General features: G+C 42.4%; 1 protein-coding gene across 1 annotated transcript in view; it reads right to left on the bottom strand.

Moving 5' to 3' along the window:
- The window catches only part of znf407 (zinc finger protein 407), a 146980-nt gene extending 124838 nt beyond the window's left edge, over positions 1–22142 (bottom strand). Inside the window, exons 1-4 of the mRNA XM_071470007.1 lie at positions 21990–22142; positions 19319–20044; positions 16863–19118; positions 9125–9239 (exon numbers count right to left, since the gene is read on the bottom strand). Of these exons, the coding sequence (XP_071326108.1) occupies positions 9125–9239; positions 16863–19118; positions 19319–19976 (3029 nt within the window). The 5' untranslated portion in view covers positions 19977–20044; positions 21990–22142. The remainder of the gene's footprint in view (positions 1–9124; positions 9240–16862; positions 19119–19318; positions 20045–21989) is intronic.
- Between the last annotated feature and the right edge of the window lie 1596 nt (positions 22143–23738).

Here is a 23738-nt window from a genome sequence, read left to right as displayed (position 1 = left end):
AAAGGAGACGCAACACAGGAAAGGAGAGGGAGGGAGGGAGGGAGGGAGGGAGGGAGGGAGAGAGGGAGAGGGAGAGGGAGAGGAGAGAGAGAGAGAGAGAGAGAGAGAGAGAGAGAGAGAGAGAGAGAGAGAGGGAGGGAGAGGGAGTGACGGAGGGCTTTATATGTCAGCCCAGTGATACCAGCGTTTTTATGGCCGAATATTTTTCCTCTTGTCAGAGCTGGATAAGGAATCACCATAAGGTTGGGGAGCATGAATATTGCCCTTGAGGGCCCACTGTGGCTGCTCCTGTTTATGGTTGACTTGCAATCAGCCTCCGATTCAGGACCTGCAACCCCTCATCCATCCACGTCAGCAATTAATCAATTAAACGGGCAGCGGGGAGGAGTGGGATCGGCTAGGTGTGTTAATACAATAGCCTGTTAAGGTTGATGTAATTTCATCACTAATGTCACCCATTCATCACGGCTTATTATCGGTTTCACATAGACAATGGTCAATATCACTTCATAAATCTGAGAATCATGGGGATCTGGTGATATTAAGGCTGAAGGATGTTCTGAAATGATGGACTACGGAGACACGAGGGCCAAAGTTAATGTGAGAGATTATAAAACAGGACTACAGACACTCTGCGTAATCACTCTGTAGATCTGTATTAAAAATGGAAGCCTGTTTGCAAAGATCACAGCTGACAAATACCATCTGAGAACAGCGCTGCCCTTCGATACTGTTCGTTTCATAATGCACAAGTCGCATAACTATCTATTCTAGGACTGTCGAGAGCGGAGGCTATGAAACTTCAGTATGCATTCTGTTTCTGTTTAATCTTCATGGCTAGAAAAAAACAATCAAATTAAACCCCACTATGGATTCATGCTGGGCCCCCAGACCCCACACAGAGAACCACAGACAGGATCTTAAGACATATCCTGCCTGATTAATCCCCAATGTCATATGTGCAGTGTTTTATCACAGAGGACAGTGTGTGGCTCTGTACAAAAGTGTGTAAATGGATGGGTTTGTGTAGGCGGAGGCCCTGTCCGCTTGTGTGCCTGGTATGAGCATGTGTGGGCCAGACTACAGCGGTATTTGGATATGAGGGCTTGGATCACTAACAATGTTTTTTGGACTCACGCCACTGACAGCTGACAGTTTGTGCCAGTATTTCATAACTTTAAATGTCACCATTTTCAGGGCCAAAATATCTGAAAACTTACAACAACTCAGTGTTTTTCCATGAGACTTTCATCCCAGCCTTGGACACAACATTGCAACAAAGGTATGAGACATAGGCCTACAGTATTATAATCTCAAAATAATAACTCTAAATTTCTGGAGGGTTTTTTCAAACAAACCTCTTTTGAAGTTATCTTTTTCTGACCTCTGGCTCCTGTAGAGTTTTTTGGTCTTTTTTTCTTCTTTAAAAGTTTAGGCTGGGTTAGAAACTGCTGATGTTGTGTGCTTGTAAAGCTCACTGAGACACAATAAGTCATACTGGGTTATACAGATGAACTTGACCCAACTAGTAATCATAACCATAATCCACAGATAAATGTTTGGAATCTGATCAAATCGTTTCATTAGACTTAAGAGCTTACCTTAGACAAGCAGCGCAGTGTAGATTAATCGTACAATAAATAGAGTACATAATCAAACAAACTGCATCATATCCATCATATCAGTGGGAAAACACAGACTGGCTGACATCCAGGTTTTAACAGAGGGCCAATACCTGCCCTGCGTATCGGTCCAATCCTACTAACAGCTTCAGTCAGACACAAAGAGCCTCCCTTCCACCCAAGTCAACATTTCCCCAGCAGTCCCAGCAGGTACATCAGCTCAATTATGATGATGGCAATGACTGATTGCATTTTACCTCTCCCCTGTTCCCCCAATAACTCTGGCCATCACGGAGAGAGAGAGAGAGAGAGAGAGAGAGAGACAGAAGAAGAGAAGGAGAGGGAGAAAGAGAGAGACAGAGATGGCAGCGTCATCTCCGGTGAGCTACAAGCATCCCAGATGCCAGTCTCCAGGACGGTATCAAACATCTCGGTGGCAGACTCGCCATGAAAATAATCTATACCTACAGGAAGTCAATTAAAAAGTGCCATGGGAGATTAAGAGCAGCGTGACAACTTTTCGTCAGGCCACGGGTTTGTCTGGGAGAACCAGCGTGTTGTTGCATGTCTGCTGTGTGAGTGAGAGCAAGGTAAAGTGTGTGTGTTAGTAGTAAAAGACTTTGGAAAGCGGGCAGGGGCGGCGGTGGAGGGAGGAGACAGTTGCCGAACACCCTTAAAAGCCCCTTCATGAATATTAAAAAGGCCCTTGGCAGACAGCAGCTCTGCCACAACTTTGCAAACCAGCGTAATGTGTCTGTTTGCGCTGAGAAAGGACTCAGTCCGGATATCAATTAAATCAAGTGTTGTCAGTCTGATGGCCCTCTCAATGGAGGGACAGCCCATTCCCCTCTACACATCAGCTCAGCTTTGTGTCAACCATCCATCTCTCATCCTCTCTCCCGGTTGCCATCTTTATCAGCCTCAACTCACTCTCTCTCTCTCTCCTCCTTCTCTCCTTTGCTCTCTCCCTCTCTGTCTCTCAAGCAGCCGGTAACTGAATGCAGAAATTACTCTCCCCTCCACCTTTAACTCCCACTAAATCTTTCCCCTTTTCCACTTTGCTGAGCAGGGATATTTTATTCCTCCATCAAATATGCATCCCATTAATTAAGTTAAATTACTCCTGACTGCCAAATATCCCCTGCCCCGATGGGTGTCAACACAGAAATGCATGACTGTGAACCTGCAATGACACGGCCCCAACACTTAAACATGAGTTACAGCCTTTTCCAGCTCCATCCATGGGCAGATTACCAGACACTTTGGGCTGCTGGAATTAAGCGCCATTCGCTCCTTCCCCTCCACCCAGCTTTTTAATAAGTGCACAATGGATGACACTCGCACTTCTGACAATGAGAGGACTGATATTTTAATTACACCCCTTTTTTCATCTGCCTTCCTCTTCATCTTTTAATTGCTGCTGTTAATCACTCATTAACTTCCCTCTCTTTATTTTTTCTCCTACAATATACCTATGACATGATTAGCTCTATAGAACGGATTGTTCAGCAACATTTTTAAAATACTTCAACTACTTTAAAGGATAAAGTTTGTACTTCCTTTGTGGAGGAGCCGGTTCGGGGTGGAGGGTGTAAACTCATTTCACTCAAGTTTCTCTATCGAATGGAGCAAATTTGCCTTCGTTAGCGCATATTAATCTTTAGACGGTAAATTCAAAGAGTATAAATGCTATCAAGTTAGTGATCTTCACCTTAGAAAACCCTCACTCTCTTCATTTTTGTCCTGAAAGTGCTGCAAGTTAAGATTTAACAAAATAAAAAGTGATGATAAGCTGTAGAAAAAGAGCTACTGAGGTCACACATGGTAACAACAGCCTCTTAACTTTGAAAGTCCTCAAGAGTAGTATAACTTACCATCACAAGACTATGTGCTGTGTTGGCTCCCTAGCTTAACTACTGATCTTGCCGTGTAGCGTCTGGTTTTGTTTTTGTTTGTCTCTGATTAAAGGGAAATGCTTTGATTATGAAGCCCCCCAGGCCCATATTCAGGGCCCACTAAAGAATATAAAATTGTTATTAAAACCTAATAGGACTGATCTGCTGACAGAGATTTCTCTCTGTCTCTCGTGCTCAGGAGTTGCTGAGGGGGGGTGTAGGGGGGTCCCATTCAAATGCTTCAAAAGCGTCCTTTCACCAACACGAGACTGACCGAGCAAACAGACTTTATCTCCCTCATGTTCTTGCGCTGTGTAATGTGAAACACAGATTTAATAGCATTCAATGCTTTTATCTGCTGAGTAGTAGGCCAATAATTCAAACTCATGAACTAAAGAAGCCATATGTTTGTTGTTATCTCTACAGCTGAGAGAAAACCGCGAGGACACGTCACTTATGAAGAAATAAAGTTTGACAATCCAGCTCCAAAACAAGTATAAAAAGCGTAAGACTGTACACTGTTGGATTTATATTGATACATCGATGCTGTCTGGAATTGATTTCTCTCTCTCCTCTCTTTTACCTCTCTTGCTTTTTCTGTGTGTGCATGTGTGCCTGTGCATGAGTGTGTTTCTATTGCAAAAAACATTAATTTTACAAACATCAGCCCAAGGCTACTAAACACATCCAATCCATTATGCTGTGCTTTATCGTGTTATGGGGGGTAACGGGCTGTAAAGCTGTCTTGGTCATAAAGAGCGATCGCAGAGTGCCGAGTCAAACCAGAACGCCGAGCTCTCCAAGCCATACGCAGCCCTCGTTATCATCAGAACAGCTCCCTCACATACTTAACCTTTCCAGACCAGCCTTTCTGCATTATTTTCCAAATGACCTTTAGCGTTACTTATTTCATTTCCGATAATGGCACGCTAAATTTAGTTAAATGCATCAGAGCAGAACGTGTTTATTTTGGTGAAGACGACTACAGTGACTGACATGTTCCCAGAGACAAACTCTAAAGTGTCCGAAGCAGTAAACATTAATACATCTTCCTGATGGGAATAAATACCAAGCCCTGCGTCTGATGAGCACACGTAAATGAGATGGATCAAAGCAGGTAACAACAGGCCATACACATCTACACATACAATAGATACATGAACATGTGGCTGCTACTTTATATATATTTTATAAGTTCACTGGAGGGCATAACTCTGGGTCAAGTTTAGTTCATTTTAGCCTTAGCCTAAGGTTAGGGTTAAGGTTAATCTGTTTGTTTATCTCATAAATAAAGATAATTATGAGACAAATTCAAATGCAAACCATAATAAGTAATGTTAAAAAAAAAAAAAGTAAATAAGACTGGTGGTGGTCTGCCTTGAGGTGATCTCACCAAATTTTTATATCCTCTTACTTTACAATCCACCAAGTGCAAATTTACAGGCATCTGAAGGTTAGAAAAAATACAAATGAAATATGCAAACACGAAAGGCGCACTGAATCTGACTTGTTGGGGGAAAATAGTCAGTGTTTACATCTGTTGTGTGTTAATGAATTCGTAATTCCATTTCCTGCCAACACATGGTGCACGCTCTTGGTCACAAACAGCTAAATGATTTAGAACAGTATCAGCTTTCAAAAGGTCTAACTCCAACATAAATATGTAGCTACCCTGGAGCTGTTGTATCACAGACACAATCCCTCAGCCTGCAAGGAGCAGTGTGTTTAACGTCCTAGCTGTATAAGCAGAGGGGGTGGGGTGAAGGGATCTTAGTGAAATCGCTAATGTACGTGATGATTAAGTGTAACTCAAATACAGAGTGTGTTGTTCGTAGGCCTGACAGGCAGTAATTTGGTGTATTATATTCTGCAGTTTTAATTGCACGCCACCAACGTGTCCCTCTGACACGTTATGAAGCGATGATGTACAATTATTTCGGGGCGGCGGGAGATCAGTGGAGTGACATTATAATCATCCTCATAGGGATCCCTCTCTTCATCTGCAACAACCATTAATGTTTAAATGGGAGGAAGGGAGTAAAAAAAAACAAAAAAAAACATAAAAATAGTTCTCAGGGAGTTCTAACCAGAATCTGTTTGAGGATTATAGAGAATCACGTCAGGGGAGAAGGAGAGGGGTGTAGATAGACAATAGAGGGGCTGAGTTAAGTGACGGCTTTCTCTGGATAAGCAGCAAGCTAAGATGCTTCTCCACTGTCACTGCCAGGCCTCACACTACTCATACAGGCCCGGGCATTAAGGCACATTATAGCGGATGAGCCACGCAGGGCGGAACTGATGGGCTATTCTGGGAACAGACCAGACAATCTCACAAGACAGGGGGGACATAAAAACCCTGACATGAGCCAGCCCCATCCTGTTAACAGTCAAATCACACACACAACACCCAACATGAAATCATGACTATATATACTCTCTCCAACACTAAGTCAAGGAAACTGAGACAAGGGAGGGAGAGAGGGAGGGAAACACAATGCAGCCTCCTCCACAGAGAAGACAAACTTTAGCACGTCGCAAACTTTCTGTGCTGTGAGAAAGCAACGCTTTTTAAGTTTTGTTCAAATTCCTGAAGTGACACTAGGAAACGGGCAGCTTATGACCCATAATCATAAAATGGCAGTTCACAAGAGGACAATCCATGTCCATGATAGTGTTAATGCTTCTAAGGCCCAGGCTGAGATATTAAACCAATGCCTCAAAGCATTTAGACTGTTTATGCATAATTTAACACCTACAACAGCACTGCATGTCCATTGCATCTTTGGGGAGGACGAGAGCGGGAGGGTGGAAATGCTGAATCCAGGCCCTTTCTGCTGGATGATGGAGGAGAGGAGGAGGAGGCTCATTAAGTGGCCGAGCCCCACTGTGGACAAAACACGCCGGGAGGAAACACAAGAATCTGCCGTCTCACATGCTGGAGGAATTTTTTTTTTTTTTTTTTTTTTTACCAATTAAATATGAGAAATCTTATCTTGCAATGTAGCAACCACTTTGTGTTTGTCTGCTGTTGTTGCACCTTAAGAGCTCTTTGTAGGCAAATGAAGACAGATCTAAAGACAAAGATAGGCAGACAGATTGGTGGAAACATAGACAAACAGACGTGTGGAGGAAGTGAGAGTAACAGTGAGGCGGAGACAGAAAGCCTATAAAGTGTTAGCAGTGATGAGCAAGGCTCTGACCAGCGCGCTCAGGTTTGATTGGCAGCATGGTCAAGGGTTCCAATCTGTCCTGGCCTTGCATTTGCATTTGTTAATTAAATGCCACAACAATATGATCTTTAACTATCAACAACTTCCCCCGCTCCTGGGGAGAGACCAGCGGCTCTGAGCTCAAGCCAAAGTGAGGTGGACAGCTAAGGTGCAGCGCATACATTCAGCTCAGTGTCAGCGGCAAGGTAATCTTCTGCTCTGAAAGTTTAACGAGGAAAACACGGCAATCGATGGCAGTGAAGAGCGTTTTTCTTTTTTTTTTTTAAGAAAAAGAAACAAAAGATAAAAACACACAATGCGCTGAGCCAATGGCAATAAACTAAACCCACAAAACTCCATGCCACATGGAAACCCAAGAGTCCAAAAGCATGAAATAAATTAATGAAATCCAAATTATATACAGTAAAAAAAAAGCAGCCCAAACACAGTGCTGCGCTAATTGAAATGATAAATGGTGATTACACAGAAAAATCCAGAAAAAAACTTTTTTTTTTTTAATGTAAGTGAAATGCTGCTCCGTCATTTGTATCCGCAGGAGAACGCAGAGCTTAATCGCACTATAATCTCACTTTTCTAGGTCACCCAAAACAAAACGGGTAATCACATTACGCATTATACCTGAAACACGGCCATCCATTAGTTACATGCTTTAGATTCAGATTAAGGGCGCATCATCAAACGTGAAAAAGTTTGAGGAGGGGAGAGGGTCATGTGTATGTATGGCTCTGGCCTTAATGAGGGTGTTTCTCGGGGTTTCTTTGTGTTTGCTGCTCTTTAGTCAAGAGGAGGGATGGCCCGGTGATCAGTCAGCACTGAAAGCACACACAGGGCCGATTTGTCACCAGTGGCTGGCACTGGCAGCACACGGCTCCTCCATCCACATGATTTGTGAAACCAGAGGCTGTATTTATTAGTCCCATTTAAAGGCATATTGGAGATCTGTTCCGTATGTATGTGTGTGTGTGTGTGTGTGTGTGTGTGTGTGAGTCTATCTAAAGCTGGGCACTTGGTCAAAGCCCAACACATTTGCAGCACTTGGGAGAAGAGGGTTTCAGCTGGAGGGCTTGTGAAACATGAGCCTTTCCTCTCATTAAAGGAGAAGCTGTGTTTAAACCAAAGCTTGTTTGCTCCTGCTGTAATATGTTTGCGAACATCAGCGGGAGCAAATAAACATATTCGCTCTGCTCGGCTTTAGAAGAACAAAATAAGCCTGTGACTGAACTAAATGGAACGGTTTACTCAGAATTACACAGAGGGAGAAACTAATAACTCTACATATGTCTTCATCTTAGCAAGTGGGTAGCTGCAAAAGCTCAATGGCACAAAGCTGGAAATCCCACAATTTGCTCTATTCCCCAGCTGCATGTTAAACAGCTTAACACGTCCATTTGAACATGGCAAGGCAGTGAGGAGGTCTACCACGGGAATGGAACGAGCCGAACACAACATATGGTCCACGTGTAGGGGGTACAAGGTAGCGGGATAATAATTGTACTCTTGCACTACTGGGTATTTATAGGCTCATGGTTACGTACATAAACTTCCAATTAAGATCATTTGTACAGCTGAAACCATTAAGAAGGTAAAGTAAACTCTATATTTTGTTCACCTTTAATTCATGAGGAGTAGTAGTAGTAGTCATTTTAAGAAGGGCCTGGGAGCGGGTAAAGGTTAGAGCAAGTTTATTCACACATTAATGTGGGACTATTCCTAAAATCTTTTAGTCAGCTTTTAGTCTGTGCCACCATTTTTCCTATTTTCTTGTCTGAACAAATATTAGCATGTGTTTAGTGTTTCCACCAGAATATTAAAAGATGCCAAAAGGACACCAAGGTTCTCTAAAGACAATGAAATGTTTTGGATTAGCAGCACTTTTAGGCAGTGTGAGGGAAGGTTTTATTTATTATTCATTCATTTTAAAAGACCGAAAAAATCTCCCTGATTTAAAAAAAAAAATCTGCCTCAGATTAATAGCAAACCCATCCCACTTCTCCTTGTGCGGTCAGACGGGGTTAAACTGGCTTGAATCATAAATTAGTTTGAAACAAATGCTATTTAAAGTTGGCCGTAGGAGGAACGCACCATTCACTGTCACTGGAGCCTGCTTTTACATTTCAACTCTCAACTGTGCCAGCTGTTCTGGAGACTGAACCAAAATTCCTCTTAAACTGACTGTTTCCAGTGCTTACAGAGGCAGCAGGAAATATCATCATCTAAATGTTAATTAATTGGTCCCTGAACTCAGTCAGGCTACATCAATTAGACTTACATCCTCTAAGAAAACCACACACACAAGCACACTAGTTAGTCATTAAAGGATGGATAGTTACAAAGCGTTTTCAGTCTCTGTTATCAGCTGTTTATCCTTGTAACTCACCCACAGATGTCGCATTTGTACTCTCTCATGCCCAGGTGTCTCTTCACATGGTTCCTGGCGTCTCCCAGCTGAGCTGTTGCAAAGTTGCAGATCTTACACCTGAAGGGCTTAGATCCTGCAAAGCAAAGCAAGGAGAATTCATATGCCGCAATAATATTGTGTTTGAAAGAAAGAAGTGGCAAGTTTAATAAAACATGACTGCATAACAGCTGGGCAGAAATTTGATTTTACAATACAGATCATTTTTCAATGCCACGCTTGTAAGTGTGTTATTAGTTCTGAGCTAAGACTTCAACCCACTTCGCAGCCACAAAATGACTTCAGAATTATAAAAACAGAAGCCCTTACTCCCCATAAAAAGTGCAGTTACACTCCAAGTGCCAGGCGTCTCCTCTTTCACTCTCGATCTATCCTTGTCACTCTCTTTCATCTCTTACCTACTCTTCCTTTGCCTGTGGATGCGTAAATTGGATTCCAAAGGTCAGGGCGAATACGTAAATCAATTCTGTGTGCGCTCACTACCTCCCGTTCCATCATTAAAGCGCTAATCACTCTGGCGGGCTTCACAGGGAGGTTTCTCCCTAATTATTGTCATTAATAAGTCCAGAGGGCGGGGTAGCGTTTGAGAGAGTGGCAAAGCTTCTGCCCGCCATCCGTCATTTAAGAGCAGAGCTGCGAGGACTGATGTCTGCGCTGTCTGTGTGACGCACAAACATCTTCTGGCTTAAAACAGGGAACTGGGTCCTTCATAACAAATACACAAGAATTTTTTTTTTTTTTTTTAAAACATGAGTTATACGCATGACTCACCTAACAAAACCCAACTCTAAATTTAACCAAATATTTTTTAAACATTACTAAATGTATTTACTAAAATTAAACATAAGCATTTGGATGTGGAAAATAGAAATTATACCAAATTCCTCCTAAACTACGCCTTGTTCTGGCTGCCTGAGCCAGATTCAGGCCAGCATCACGCAGCGCGACACTCCAATCTAAGTGGCAGCCTGGTATGATATCCACATACGCATCTTTGAGCAAACTCTCACCCTCTCCCAGTGAATATCCCAAGATGTTCTACAATATTTATTCCAGGGGCAGCCGCTGATTTGATTAAGCACTTTGTGTAGATTACTAATTCGTTCATGCACGGTTCACTTGCTGTGAGCTGGAAGTACGACACATCGAATTTTGAGCCAGTAACGAAGATTGAAAGGCAAGTCTGTGCTAACAAGGCCCATAAACACAGGGGGCGGGTGGGGGTCCACACATGGGCAACAGCAACGCCAGCTTCTGCATTTCACATGTCCCTACAGTATACTACTACACACACACACACACACACACACACAAATCACTACACACAGTTACAAAGGCACACACACAGGAGCAAATAAAGGCAGATAAACAAATAAAACCCCTATACATGACTGCAAACTTCACACCTAAATGTGCAGACACCTTCACACACGCACACACACACACACACACACACACACAATCACACAACAAAACCATCAACACCCAGAAAAAAAAAAAAACACAACAACAAAAAGTCAGACATACGCATTCACACCACACCCACCATCACACCTACACATACCTACATCTAAATTCAGAGCCCCACCTCACACCTATGCATGTGCATACAGACACACACATTACATTCACGAGACATAATCACCCATGGACAAACAGAAGGAGAGACAATAATTCTCTCTCCTTCTCACTCACACACACACACGTCCTAAAGTTGAGGTGAGAGAGAGGCGTGTGGGGAGCTGATTTGTCCAGATGGCTGGCTGAGTATGAGACATGGCAGAGAGGAGAGAGATGTAACGTCCCTCAGTTCTCACATCTTATCACATTAATACTCCACCACTCCACTTAAACAGCCTCCGTGAAACTGAAATTGACCATCAATGCAGTGTCATGTTAAATTAATATTGCCATCCACATAGGGGCGATGGTTCCCGCACATCCCAGATGAGACAGGGGATGACTAATTCATTTCCTGAGAGGAGAGAAGAACCTCATGCAATGTTTCACTACACACACACACACACACACACACACACAAAACGTGATAACTTGTACATGCCATACACTCGCCTTGGCTTTAACCTTCAGGTTCAGCGGAAGAGAATAACACATGATAATTTTATATAAATAAATGTCAGCTTTGTTATATTTATTTCTACAACCAGCTAATATTCACCATTAGGATGTGAGTGTCCCAATTTCCACCACGGGTTGGCTGCAGCCCTACCGCAGTTTGTGCAGCAAGCACTGTTGTAATCTGTCACACTCAGGGTCGCAGATGTCCAGTCAAAATGTACTTTTACCGGTCACATTGTTTTTAGTTATTATAGCCTGCTAAGAGATCTATTTTACATTACGGTGGATGGATTATAGTGTGGTTAATGTAGTGCCACAAGTCAAGGAAAATATTTAACATGAATCTTTTTAGGGAAATTTCAGCTGTGCATGTTGGCAGCCTGTGAAAAAGATACTGTAACTGCATGTTAGAGTATATTTTTAGAGGGGAAGAGAAGAGGAAATAAGTGTCTCTTCCTCCCGCGGTGGCTAAACGCAGAGTTTGATGGCATCCGTGGAATAGTACTCAGGAAATTTAAAAAAACAAAATTTTGTTAAAGCTTTTAAAATCTGTATCTGGATTACAGAGATACTCCAGTGATAAAAACAAACTGGGGGATTCACAAAAGACACATTTAAAAACAAACAAAAAAAAGAAAGGATTTCAAAATTGAAGCAGCACGGTCCAAAAAACTCTGAGGTTTTGTCGTTAATGTGCTTGAAGCTCCAAAAACGCTGGATCTTTCATTTCCCATAATGCAACTTGATAGCGTCATTCATGAACCCCCTGCCCCCTAAATAATCCCTTCTTTAAAACCACATTCTATTAAACATCTTAGTCTGAAGCCCAGGTGGAAGATGAACCTGACAACATCAACGGGGTCCTTTTTTCAAACTTTGAAAGTTTCCTCCACAGCCACAGGAGACGTTACGCAACTGTTCTCACAGACTGAGTAAGTCTGAGTCCTCATGATGAGCAAACTGAACTTCATGTGCATGACTGGTAGAGAAAGGCAACAGATTCATAGTGGCATGCTCTTTTTAATGAACTATGTATAGCTGCCTGGTTTATGGAGGTTGGGTGTCCTTGCTACTGACGACCCATTAGCAGAGCAATGGAACATTTTTTCTGCAGGACGGCTTTCGGAGCTGGTGCTTAGGTATTTGTGTGTAGTGTTGTAATGTAAAAAGCCAGAAAACAAAAGCCTCTAATTGGCTAAAGACAACTGAAAACACACCCCTTTCCCTCTGGTACAAAATAAAGCAAACGAAATGCCAGGCAGCTGTTAACATTCCCACAACAATAGACAGGTTAGGTATGAGCAATAAATAGTAATGAAGCACCAGCATTTGCCATTTTATGACACAATTCATGATTGGAAATAGACCTACAGTCTCAGAATTATACAGTACATATAAGAAAACAAAGAAAAACTGACATTTCTAATAAAGATCTTTAAAAGTGATAAGCACCACCAAACTGATTTACTGTGCACCTATGTCACTGTCACTGTCCTAAACATAGGGCGAGATGTACAATAAATCTTTGTCAATGAAAAAAAACACCTTTCTGTCCTCGAATCCACCTTCCTGGGATCTTAGTCTTTCATTAACATGGTGTCTTATGCTTTTCTATTCCTGGTCTGAAATGTCCTTAAAACTGTTCTGAAGAAGCTCCTTTACCCGCTCCCAGGCTCCACAATCATCATTAATATCTTTGCTGCATCATCATTCAGACAGTCACAGCAATATCTGTGTTTTGCATATTGTCTTCAAACCTCTGAATCCACAGTCTGCAGAACAATGTCTGCTAAGATATCAGGGGTTGATAGTGTTTGTACAGCTGGTGCACAGTTATTAGCGGAGGCCCCATCCAGCGACGATGGCAAGCACAGTGAAAATCATGTCTCTGTACAACTTGAGGAGGAATAGCAGGCCAGTGTCTGTGGGGTGCTTGGAGAGGGTGAAAGTGGTGGAAACTGCTCTGACGATGGAGTTAAAAGCTGCTGTTCACAGTGCTGGTCACCACTGTCGTCCCTGGCGTTTACCCTTCCCACCATCCTCTGGAGACTGTCTGAAAGAATTGTCCTCACCAAGTTTGGCCAGCTCCCTCCTCAGCTCGCCAACAGTTCTCCTCAGAGACGAGTTGTCCCCCAGTGTGTTCTTGTTGTCCTGTGCCAGCTCATTCAGAGACTTCTGAAGCCTGGACACTTCCCTCTGCCACACTGTTTCACCAGTTCCTCCACTGCCTGCGTGCTGATCGCTGCAGTGGGAGGCACTGGCATGAAGAAACAGCAATTAAATCTAGAGCTGCACATACTTCAGTCTTGTACCAGTCTACTTCCTATTTTCACTTTGACTCAGCTTTCACAGATTTTTTTAGCCGTCAAAATAGTAGGAGAGCAGTTCGATGGAGAGCAATGGTGATGGTTAGTAAAGACATCATGCAGTCAAATCGACATATCATTCTTCATCATTAAAAACCCCTTTAACATTTCATTTTCATTGTGAATGTGATCTTTTTGTTCATTTTTTCCTGTTTGGGTCTGGATCTGGTTGCAAAATGGACTTGGGCTTAATAAAGTCAAATAAACACAACATGTTGATTTGAGGTGCCATTCACTTTTCACTGGACAGAGGGTTCTCCCTCATCACAGTGTGTCTGGGCAAAGACAGGGCTTTCAGTGTTGATTTTAATGTCCCATTATGCTTTAAAAGTGCTTTTAAAAGCTTCTGCTCTTGATAAAAGATATAATCCTGTGGAAAAACACCAAATAACTTCAATGATGTAAGGACCTTAGAAGTTTCTATTTCAAAAGCTCGTATTGGTTAAACTGTGTTCATTACCATGCATTACGTTCAAAATTTGTTGAAATTAAAAAAAAAAAAATCCTGACATACGGCAGGCCAGTGGAATACTTTGCATTTTACTTTTCAGTTATTTCTACAAACACACATCACATCCTGTGTGTGAACATGCATGCATGGCATGTGTGTCCATTATGTTGAGGCTCAGTCTGAGGTCAGACAGCTCACTCCAGTGAAAAAGTGACCAATTTACCTCAAAATGCAAATTCCAGCTGTACCCTCATTGGCAAAATGCAAGCATGTGTATGCGTTTCCTTTAAGGGACAAAGTGACAAATCTGTGTGCAGCCTCCCACCACCGTCTCCTGATTTCACTGATTAATCAAGTGAATAAAAACTAGGTCTTAATTAAAAGGATGTGGACATGCTCCCAGCCCAGAAACTGGCAGACCCCCACCGTGCTACTCCAGAGCTCCACAAACAAACTCCCAGAATAAACGACCACCATATAAAAGGTGAATAATTCACTGTAATGAGGGAACTTAGCAATAACAACAACTTGCATATGTTGTCAAAAAATAAAGAGAAATAGGTGCTTCCCACAAGTAAGAACAGCATAAATGAAAGTGGAGATGTAATCTTATAAACAAGAACATAACTCAATTGAATAAAAAGAAGTAAACCTAAAAAACAAACTATTCATCATTTGAAACCTGAGAACGTGCCCTTGACTTGAAGCCATCTGTTGGGACCTCAGCGTCACAGCTTTCATTTTCTTAAGTAACGCTAAGAAAGTGACCTCAAAACTCAAGAATTATGACACAGGGTAAAATCATGAATACATATAGACTAACCGTTAATAAGAAGAAAGTGGGAGCTCAACATTAATCATCAGGATTTTAACCTCCAATTCTCATAGCTTTAAGCAAACTGATTTGAGCAGTAAGCAGTCTGACTTTGGCACACAAGGGGACTGGCATACCTATCACAAAAAAAAATTAATTGTTTCTCTTCCCCAGCAAATACATCGCTTTTCCCTCTTATATGACAACAGTGAAAAAATATCAGGATATATTACACCAGCACATTTCAGCCCCTTCAAGTAATGGCCATATGACGACTTAATGGAGTGAATGGAGTGAAATCAGCAGACTCTTTTAAGTACTTGACCGGTATTCAGTGAGGCCATGTAGGGAATATTATCTTCAGGGTTTTCTGACAAGAGCTACATGAAAAAGCTACAATACCTGCACAAACCATCCACCAAGCAGTCCAAAAGTGGAAACAATCCCATCTTATCTCCCATTCAGCAGACACTTCATACACACACAAAGACGCATACACTCATGTACACATGTGGTTAGCACAGAGCACAGACTTCAATTAAAGTCCCATTAAAGTTTGGGCTGAAAGGGGGATGGACCATAGAAGGCAGCGAAGGGCATTTATTGATGGCGCCCTCACATCTCGTTCCTGCATTAAGTTGATTTTAAAAGCAATTAATACACATGGTCAGGGAAAAGTAATGGAGCGCCCTATGTTCTTAACCTGCTGGACATTTCGCAGCCAAAGCCCTGAACAACGCAGCCCTGCTTTGCATTATAAATGACAAGATAAATTTTAATGGATTGAGGATAATCAGCTAGCCATGAAGGCTGGCATATACACACATTCACTAGGCATACAAGTGCTCACACACATATACACAAACATGGACGTACAGACACAAGGGAAATTAAGGGCTTTGAATACGTCTGCATTGATTATTTTAAATTATTAGCCCACCTCTCTTTGGACTTCCAATGCTTTTAGCCTAAGCTTTAACACATTTACAGAGACTTATTGACTATAATTACAACTGAGTCTTGGTAATGGACACATCAATTATGAGTCGCACATGTCTCTGACCAAGCGTTGCTCAGGGAATCCCAATCTGGGGTCCATTAGCGTCTCTCCTGCTGGTCTGAAGCTCAATCAATCTTTACCTTCATCTCTACTGAAACAGCTATTACCTGGCTGCAGTAGATAGTAGCCTTAACATTAGCCTGAGTTGCCAAAGAAGAGGCTGTACCTCCCCACTCAATACGGTTGTACCTAAAAACAGAGATCTAATAGCTGAACATCTACACAAAAGGATCAGTTTTCCCTTACGATTTTTTAGTGGAACTTGACATGATCCAGTGATCATATTTCTAGTCCACATAAGTTCATACACTGCACAACAATGCATCTAAAGTAAAAATCCACATCCAATCCACACCTCTTTGTGTGGCTGTCATTCAGGGTGCGCATGAGAGTTTGCTGCGTGCGTGATCAGGGACTGGGCTCATTGGCCAATCACAATGTGTAATCAACCCTCACCGACCCGAGGCAGTAGGGGTTGTAATATGTTTGACACAATGTGAAGCAATGGAGCTGAATATACTGTTATTTATTTAAAACATTTGCAGTGGAGCACCTTATATGTTACTATTAAATACAGTAATTTATTTAAGAGAGCTGCCACCCATCCCACCCATTCCTCAGCTACCGCCACAAATACAGTGTGGTTCTGTAAAACACTAAAATATTTGCTGGGAGATCAAACATTAAGTGTTATGAACATCTCCCTAATAGTGTGCTGTCATGTAGTGTTTGTAGTGGGCTATAGGGTTAAGATGCTCCTCTAATTCATCTTCTTTATTCAATGTCATATGTAAAATCAGTTGTAATAGCTTTGACCAGCTTTTTGCATAGAGCACATAGTGCACTGGTGCACACAGACAGTATGTGTGTGAGACCCAGAGAGCAGGAGAAAGAAAGAGTGTGTGAGCGAACAGAAGCAGGGTACATACCGGTGTGTGTACGAATGTGAGCCAGGAAGGCCATGGAATTGCTGCTCTTGCACACCTTGCCGCAGTATTTACACACACTGCCCTGGTTCTCCTCACGCTCACGGTTGATCTGCTCCGTGTCCTCCAACACATACTTGTTGACTTCTCTGAGGAGCTCCTCATGCTTCTCCTTAATGTGAACAAAGAGATCTTGCTCCGTTTCGAAGCGGTCTGTGCATTTCACACACTTGAAGCTTGCTCCCCCTTCAGGCAGCTCCTCCACGCTGTTCTGCTCATTGCGTAGGTGGGCGGCGCTGGTCAGGTGTTGGTGCAGGTTGCTCTCGGTGTAGAACGATTTACCGCACACCAAGCAGTGGAAGTGCTTCTCCTTGGATGGATGCTTCATTGAGATGTGGACGTTGAGACCGCTGATGCCGTCGGCCATGAAGCCACAATCCTCGCAGCGTATGCGAGAGCCGCTTCCTTTGGCTTCCTCTCTCACCTTCACCTCCTTGGGTTTGAGCTTCTTAACATATGAAGAACTGGGGGCCGTGAGGCCAGAGGGCACTGATGAGCCTCCAGTCAGACATATCACAGTAGCCTCGCCTTCCAGAGCCAGACCTTCCTGCAGCGTCTGCTCCTGCTCAGCAAGGGTCTTCATGGATACAATGCAGGCATCAAAGGGAGGGGCTTTGGACATTTGTGTATCTGAATGAGAGCTGTCGCTTTTTGCATCTACAATCATAACATCAGCATTTAAACGTTCATCGTCTGCCTGTTTATCCCCATCCTCCTGGCTCTCCTGCTGTGCAGACTGGTCAGCTGCAGACTGAAGGTCTGCTGGAGCCTGCTGGGGTTCAGACAGTTCTGGAAGTCTAATAGCCTGGTCAGTTGGATCTGATACGCCACCAGTGGAAGAAGTGATGTTCTCTGCTTGCTTCTCATCTGCACTGCCAGCGACACTTACAACAGCATCGACAGGTTCTGTGGTGACGGAGGGTGCAGCTGTACTCTGACTTTCCATAGCCTGACTGTCATCCGAACAAGATTCAGACTCTTTTGTGGGGCTAGGCGGTTCACATTCAGGTTTAGAGTTTGCCTCATCAAGGTCTACGACCTCCTTCACCTTCACTGGAAGTGCCAAAGCTTGTTGTCCCTCACCCCCGAGTGGCTCCAGGTATTTCTGGCTTTTTTGTTTGTGCTTCTCTGTGTTTGCATGCCGAGACATTTCCCTGCTCGTTACAGCATAGTAGCTACATGCTAGGCAGACATACTCAAAGTCTTTGGTGTGCTTTCTCTTGACGTGGAGATGGAGCGAAGGGATTGATTGAGCAACAAAATCACAGTGGCTGCAAGCATTAACAGAGTCATATTTACTTTTTTTCTGGCTTGTGTCTGACTGCATTGGCTCCTCTCTGCTGTCTTCCTTAGAGTCTGTGTTGTTAGATTCCTGCACTTTGTCGGTGGTCTGTGGGGCTGCATTTGGTTCCTCGGCTTGTATACTTGTGGGTTCCGGCGGTGACGCACTTGTGTGATTGCTGACTGGATTCTTATTAGCACACTCTTGTGCTCGTCTAACATGTTTCTTTGTGATACAGTGACGATCCATGTCTCCTTTGGTCACGCAGCTATAGTTGCACAGAGTGCAGCTGTATCCATACTCCTTGCTGTGTTTACGGCGAACATGAACACTGAGGTTGGTGGCGTTGGACACAACCAGGCCACAGTATCCACAAGTGGTCGTTGCCCCTTGGTTCGGTCTTCCTCTTTTCTTTCTGGGAGGTTCAAGCTCTAAATCTTCCACCTCAACCAACACAGCTTTAGCAGCCTCCACTGCCTCTTCTGTTTCCTGGTCTCCTACTGTCAAAGCAGCCACCTCTTCTCCACGAGCCTGAGCCCTATCATCTGTATTTGCACCATCTTCAGTACTGTCTCTGCTGACGCACTCAACGTAGACTTCAAATGAGGAAGACTCTCCACTTTTCTTCCCTTTCTGCTGCTGCATGTGGCTATCTGAGGACAGGTGAGTATCCATCCACTCAGGTGTGGCCGAAAAAAAGTTGCACAACTTGCAGCGGAACCACTGCTGGTCCAGGTGTTTGACTCGAGCATGGCTCTCCAGCAGCGCAGGGGTACTGACCCTAAAGTCACAGTGTGCACACTTCAGCTGGAACCTGCTGTGCGGATGTTTGGGCGCCATTCGTGTTGGAGTAGCCTTCACAGAGCTGCCAGCATCCTCAGCTTCCTCATCATCATCCATGTTCTCATCAGCATCAACTAAAAGACATTTCAGAGAAACACTTTTCAACCATCTATTTAAAAAGATCGAGTAAAGAAAATGTCTCCAGTCATAACTTTGAATAAATCCAGAAGGGTAAAAAAAAAAAAACTTGGTTAAAACTAAAACATATTTTTAATATTGCATTAAGTGAAAATTCACCCAAAAACTACCAGTACTCACATACTGAAATACTCACATGTGTACGGGGTGTCTTTGATGTGGTATCTCTGAATGTGAACATCTAGAGGAGCCTTGTCCCTAAATTCCTGCCCACAGTAGTTGCAAGAGTGAATCATCTTAGGCTTGGGGGTTCGCCTGCTTACTCTTCTCTCTTGGATAGGGATCACCTCCTCTTGGTCTGCCTGCTGTTTGTCTGATACACTTTGCTTTTTGGTTAAACTCGTTGCGTTCATGCCATTGTCACTGGCTGATGATCTCAATTCCGAAAGATCAGGCTCCTGGTTTTGTTTAACCTCAGCACCACTTTCTGTCTCCATGTCTGCCTCCTGTTGGTTTTCGGCCGGACTGATTTCACCGATATTTTCACTTTTTGCAGTCGGCTTTGCAGTTTTATCATTGTTCTTTGAGTTCTTTCCATGCTTTCGTGCATAGTGAATCTTCAGTGACCTGGGGCATTTGGCTGAGAAGCCACAAATTGTGCAGAGGTTATCCCCATCTCCAGGTAAGGAGTCTGGCTGCAGCTTCTCAGCGAGTTCCTCATCTGCTTCATCGAGCTCAGCAGTCCTGCTGGGTGAACTGGGTCTTTTACTGTCCTCCATTTCCACATCATCTGGCTGCACCTTCCCACTAGTGTCACTTTCAGCCTTCTTTCCTGATATCAAAGTTTTATCCATATCATACCCTGCTATAATTCCATCTAACAGCGTAGTTGACTGCTATCATCAATGCCGGATCAAACTTCCTGGGGAAAAAAAAAAAAAAAAAAAAAATGTTTTAATTGGAACCACAATTCAGTAAATGAAAGAAAATTCTGTAAACAAGTTAAGTGCATTAGGCACAAAGTGGGCAATTAACCACAAGCTTCTCACAAGTGATCAGCCCTTTAGCAACACTGTCTGACCAAACACAAGTAAATGTCGCCATCTAGTGCCTCCAGACACAAATTGTCTCCAGCATTAGAGCAGGCGGTTGCTGCTTTTTGAATTAGCAAAATACACATCCACTTTTGTCAGTCATTAAATGCAGTATATATGTTATTGCTGGTTAAAGATGCATCACTAAAAGCCTGTAGATATGATTCAGTAGAGCTACAGTCATTGCCAGGATAGTTCACTAAATTGCAGCTAAACATTTAAATTTGAATAACCATAATTCAAATGCATTGCATAGTTGTAACTGTTTCAACATGTCTTTTTATTAACAAAGATGCTATGTAACTTAACGTTGTCTGAAAGAGCTCAATGCACTGCAACCTTTCTCTTTGCTTGTATTTTCTGTACATGAAGTTTCTTTTAGGCACATATTGTAGTCAATCCTATGAATATGTTCCTAAATGTGCTTGTGTTTAAGTAATCTGCAGCTTTTTTTCTAAATGTGACATATGTGTTGTCACAGTGGTGACGTTTCCTTTATTTTCATATGCTTTGTCAATTCTAGTTTTCTTAATTCAAGCTCTCTCAAACACCACATAATACATTTTTTGTATAAAATATAGGGGTTGTTTTGAGCAATTATTATTATGCTTCCTGCAATGCAGGATTAAATTGTCACAAAGGAAGAAATACTTTAAATTCCTTATCATCTAAGTTTTATTTTAAAATAAGTAAGGGTTAAAGTGACACTGTGGATAATGCCCTTTACCTAAACTCACGAGTTCTGTAGGACTCGCAAACCTAAATGCAGTGTCTGTGATAAAAATGATCTTAGAGATTCAGATCAGTTCAGACAGGGACTGCTGAGGTCAACCAATGGGCACTTCATGAATGAGCTCATTGTGCTCAATACCGCCATCCACTGTGTGTTTTGGTAGAATACGACTGGAGGATTAACAGAAGAGGCAACATACAAAGTTATCATTTTCAGTGACGTGCGACTTATTTGGTCAGTAACATTAAGTTCACTGTGCGGCGAAATGAAGAGTGGCTTCTGTGTGAACTATAACGGGTTGTGTCTAATTTATGTTTCCAAGTTTATAACGGGGAGTTCAGTATAACGTTCCCTCTACGGATCAGAGAACCACCAGCTTGTGTACAGAAGGCTACGGTGTCGGCTGGGATAGCATCAGACAGGGACAACAAATACTGCGTCTGCCTCTGGTACAGCTCCGTATCCGTTCAGCAAGACTATGAACACAAGTTATCCACACTGCCAACTTGCTAATTAACCGCTAACTCGATCTGGGTGAATTTCCAGCGGTTTAACACCAACTGCTAACCGTCCGGCATTAGCTTAAAAGTAATGTTAAGTTAGCCGAACAGGCTTTAGACTGCACACGGGAAACCGCAGCAACACAACGCAAAACATCCGTGTTGGAGTGTAAAACGCTGTACCAGGGCACAAATTAGGTTAACTTGTTGTGCGTACTGCTGATGGTTACCGTGGCTAACATGCTAACTAGCAATGTGCTTCCTAAATGTACTTTGAGATACACACAGCGCGCCCAATTAAATTGCGAGATCAGTCGCGTAGGCCAATCACAGCAGGGCAAAGGCGGGTCTAAATCGCTACAAGGCTTGGAAAACGACGGCAGCACAGAGGCCCAAAAAGGAGGCTAACGTCGACCTCTAAAACAGTGGTCTATATTACCGAAACAGTGCATGAAAACAACCCAGAGAGTCGTCTGTTGTTTCAACGAAAGCAACTCGATTAATAATTAGGCATTGCCGTCAAATCTTAAGTAAACTTACCTCTAGTTATACGACTATTTCCACCGTCCGCGCTTTTTGGTGCTAGACACAAATGGCGTACCGTAGCGCGAACCATGCGTCACAGGAGAGGGCGGCTTTCCTGCCCATGGCTTCTCTTTTTTTCTGTATCAGCTGATTTGGTCAAACGCTGCATTCTTGTTCCGTGGGGAAAAACGAGCAGAACACACATAAAGTAACTGCAGCACATTGAACTTTGTGATATTTGAAGACTCTTTGGAGAATAACCAAAACGCCAATGGTGAAATTTGTAAAGTTTTGCTGCTCATCATTGTAACTGTACTAGGCTACTAGTACTAATGTACTATATTACGATGCATCTAATTGTGTGATGCGTTTAATGACATGATTTACACATAGGTTTCACATTACACACGCACACACCAACATACAAGCTATATGCGTATGTATGTGTATATAAGTATGCATGTATATGTAATTATTATTATTTTATTTTTTAAAGAGGCTGAAGAGTGACCTTTACAGGCTGACATATTAATTTGAATGTAACACATATTACATTTCTGAGGTCTTAGTAGTAATATAGTAATATAGTAATGTAGTGTCCAGGTGAGTGAGTTATCCTTTTGATGGAAGTTTAAAAAAAAAATTATATGTCTACAAACCCAATACAAACCAGAGATCCCTGGCACATTATCTTTAAATAATATAAAGAAAATATTTCTGGTAATTTATTTTTGGAAAGTAAAGCAAGGAAATTCAAGCCAGTGAATTTGGTTGGCTGCTATTCTTAAAAAAATCTGAAAATAAAGCATCATCTTTCCTTTGTCGCCAAATTTCATTTACCTTTGTGAGTTGTCATCAAATTGTTATGACATTTTTAAGTCAGTTTAGCATATGGCTTATTCAAAGACGGTGTGTGTGTGTGTGTGTGTTTTTCTTTTTTTTTCTCATGGTCAGCATGTGATGAATGACCACTTTCACAGGACATCCAGTTAGCTTTATAGAAAGACTGAAGATGGATTAATGCATGGACATTAATTGATTAAGTAGTCTGACAGGTCAGGAGGTGATAAATGATACCTCCTACAATGAATACACAGTTTACTTTTGCAATAATTTTCTTTAATTCATCACAGTCAAAATTATATGACATGGATGGTTGGAAACACAGACCCCCCTCCTCCCCCATTTTTCATTAGGATTCATCATTCATTTTTCTCCATTAGTTGTCTATTAAAAGAGGGGAGGTTGGCTTTGGTCGACACCGCTTTATTCTCTGTTTTTATCAGTGGTGCTTCTTTAAAACTTTTATTATTTTATTATTTTTGTTCACATTTTCTTTCCAGCTTTCATAGTACTTTCATTTTTTCTTTGAAGAAAATTGCATATTTAAATAGTTTGTATTTGTAAGCTCAAATATTAATATACATAGAGAAAAATCCACATTTAAAAGAGCTGACCTGCAGCTTTGACATCTTAACCGCAAAAGCGAGGGTTGGCCTCGCAAAAGCGAGGCCAACCCTATAATCCTGAATGTCCATGATTGACTGGCTGACTGATCAACTGACCAACACTGGCCAGCCGAATGCCAAGTGACTGTGTTGGAGTTTCCCGATTGGCCATGGTTCTTTCAAAATGAAATGACACAAACAGTTTTATTAGCGCATTTGTCTCTAGATTTAGAGACTTTTTTTCAAATACAACTGGATATGAACCCAGTATATGGCTGGACTGGGTATGGTTACCAACTGTTGCCAACTGTGGAGT

The sequence above is a fragment of the Trachinotus anak genome, unplaced genomic scaffold (genome assembly GCF_046630095.1).
Source record: "Trachinotus anak isolate AG129_WGS33_773 ecotype Australia unplaced genomic scaffold, CSIRO_AGI_Tana_v1 ptg000032l, whole genome shotgun sequence".
Taxonomy (NCBI): Eukaryota; Metazoa; Chordata; class Actinopteri; order Carangiformes; family Carangidae; genus Trachinotus; species Trachinotus anak.
The sequence above is the reverse complement of the archived record's forward strand: the minus strand, read 5'-3'. Positions and strand labels throughout refer to the sequence as shown.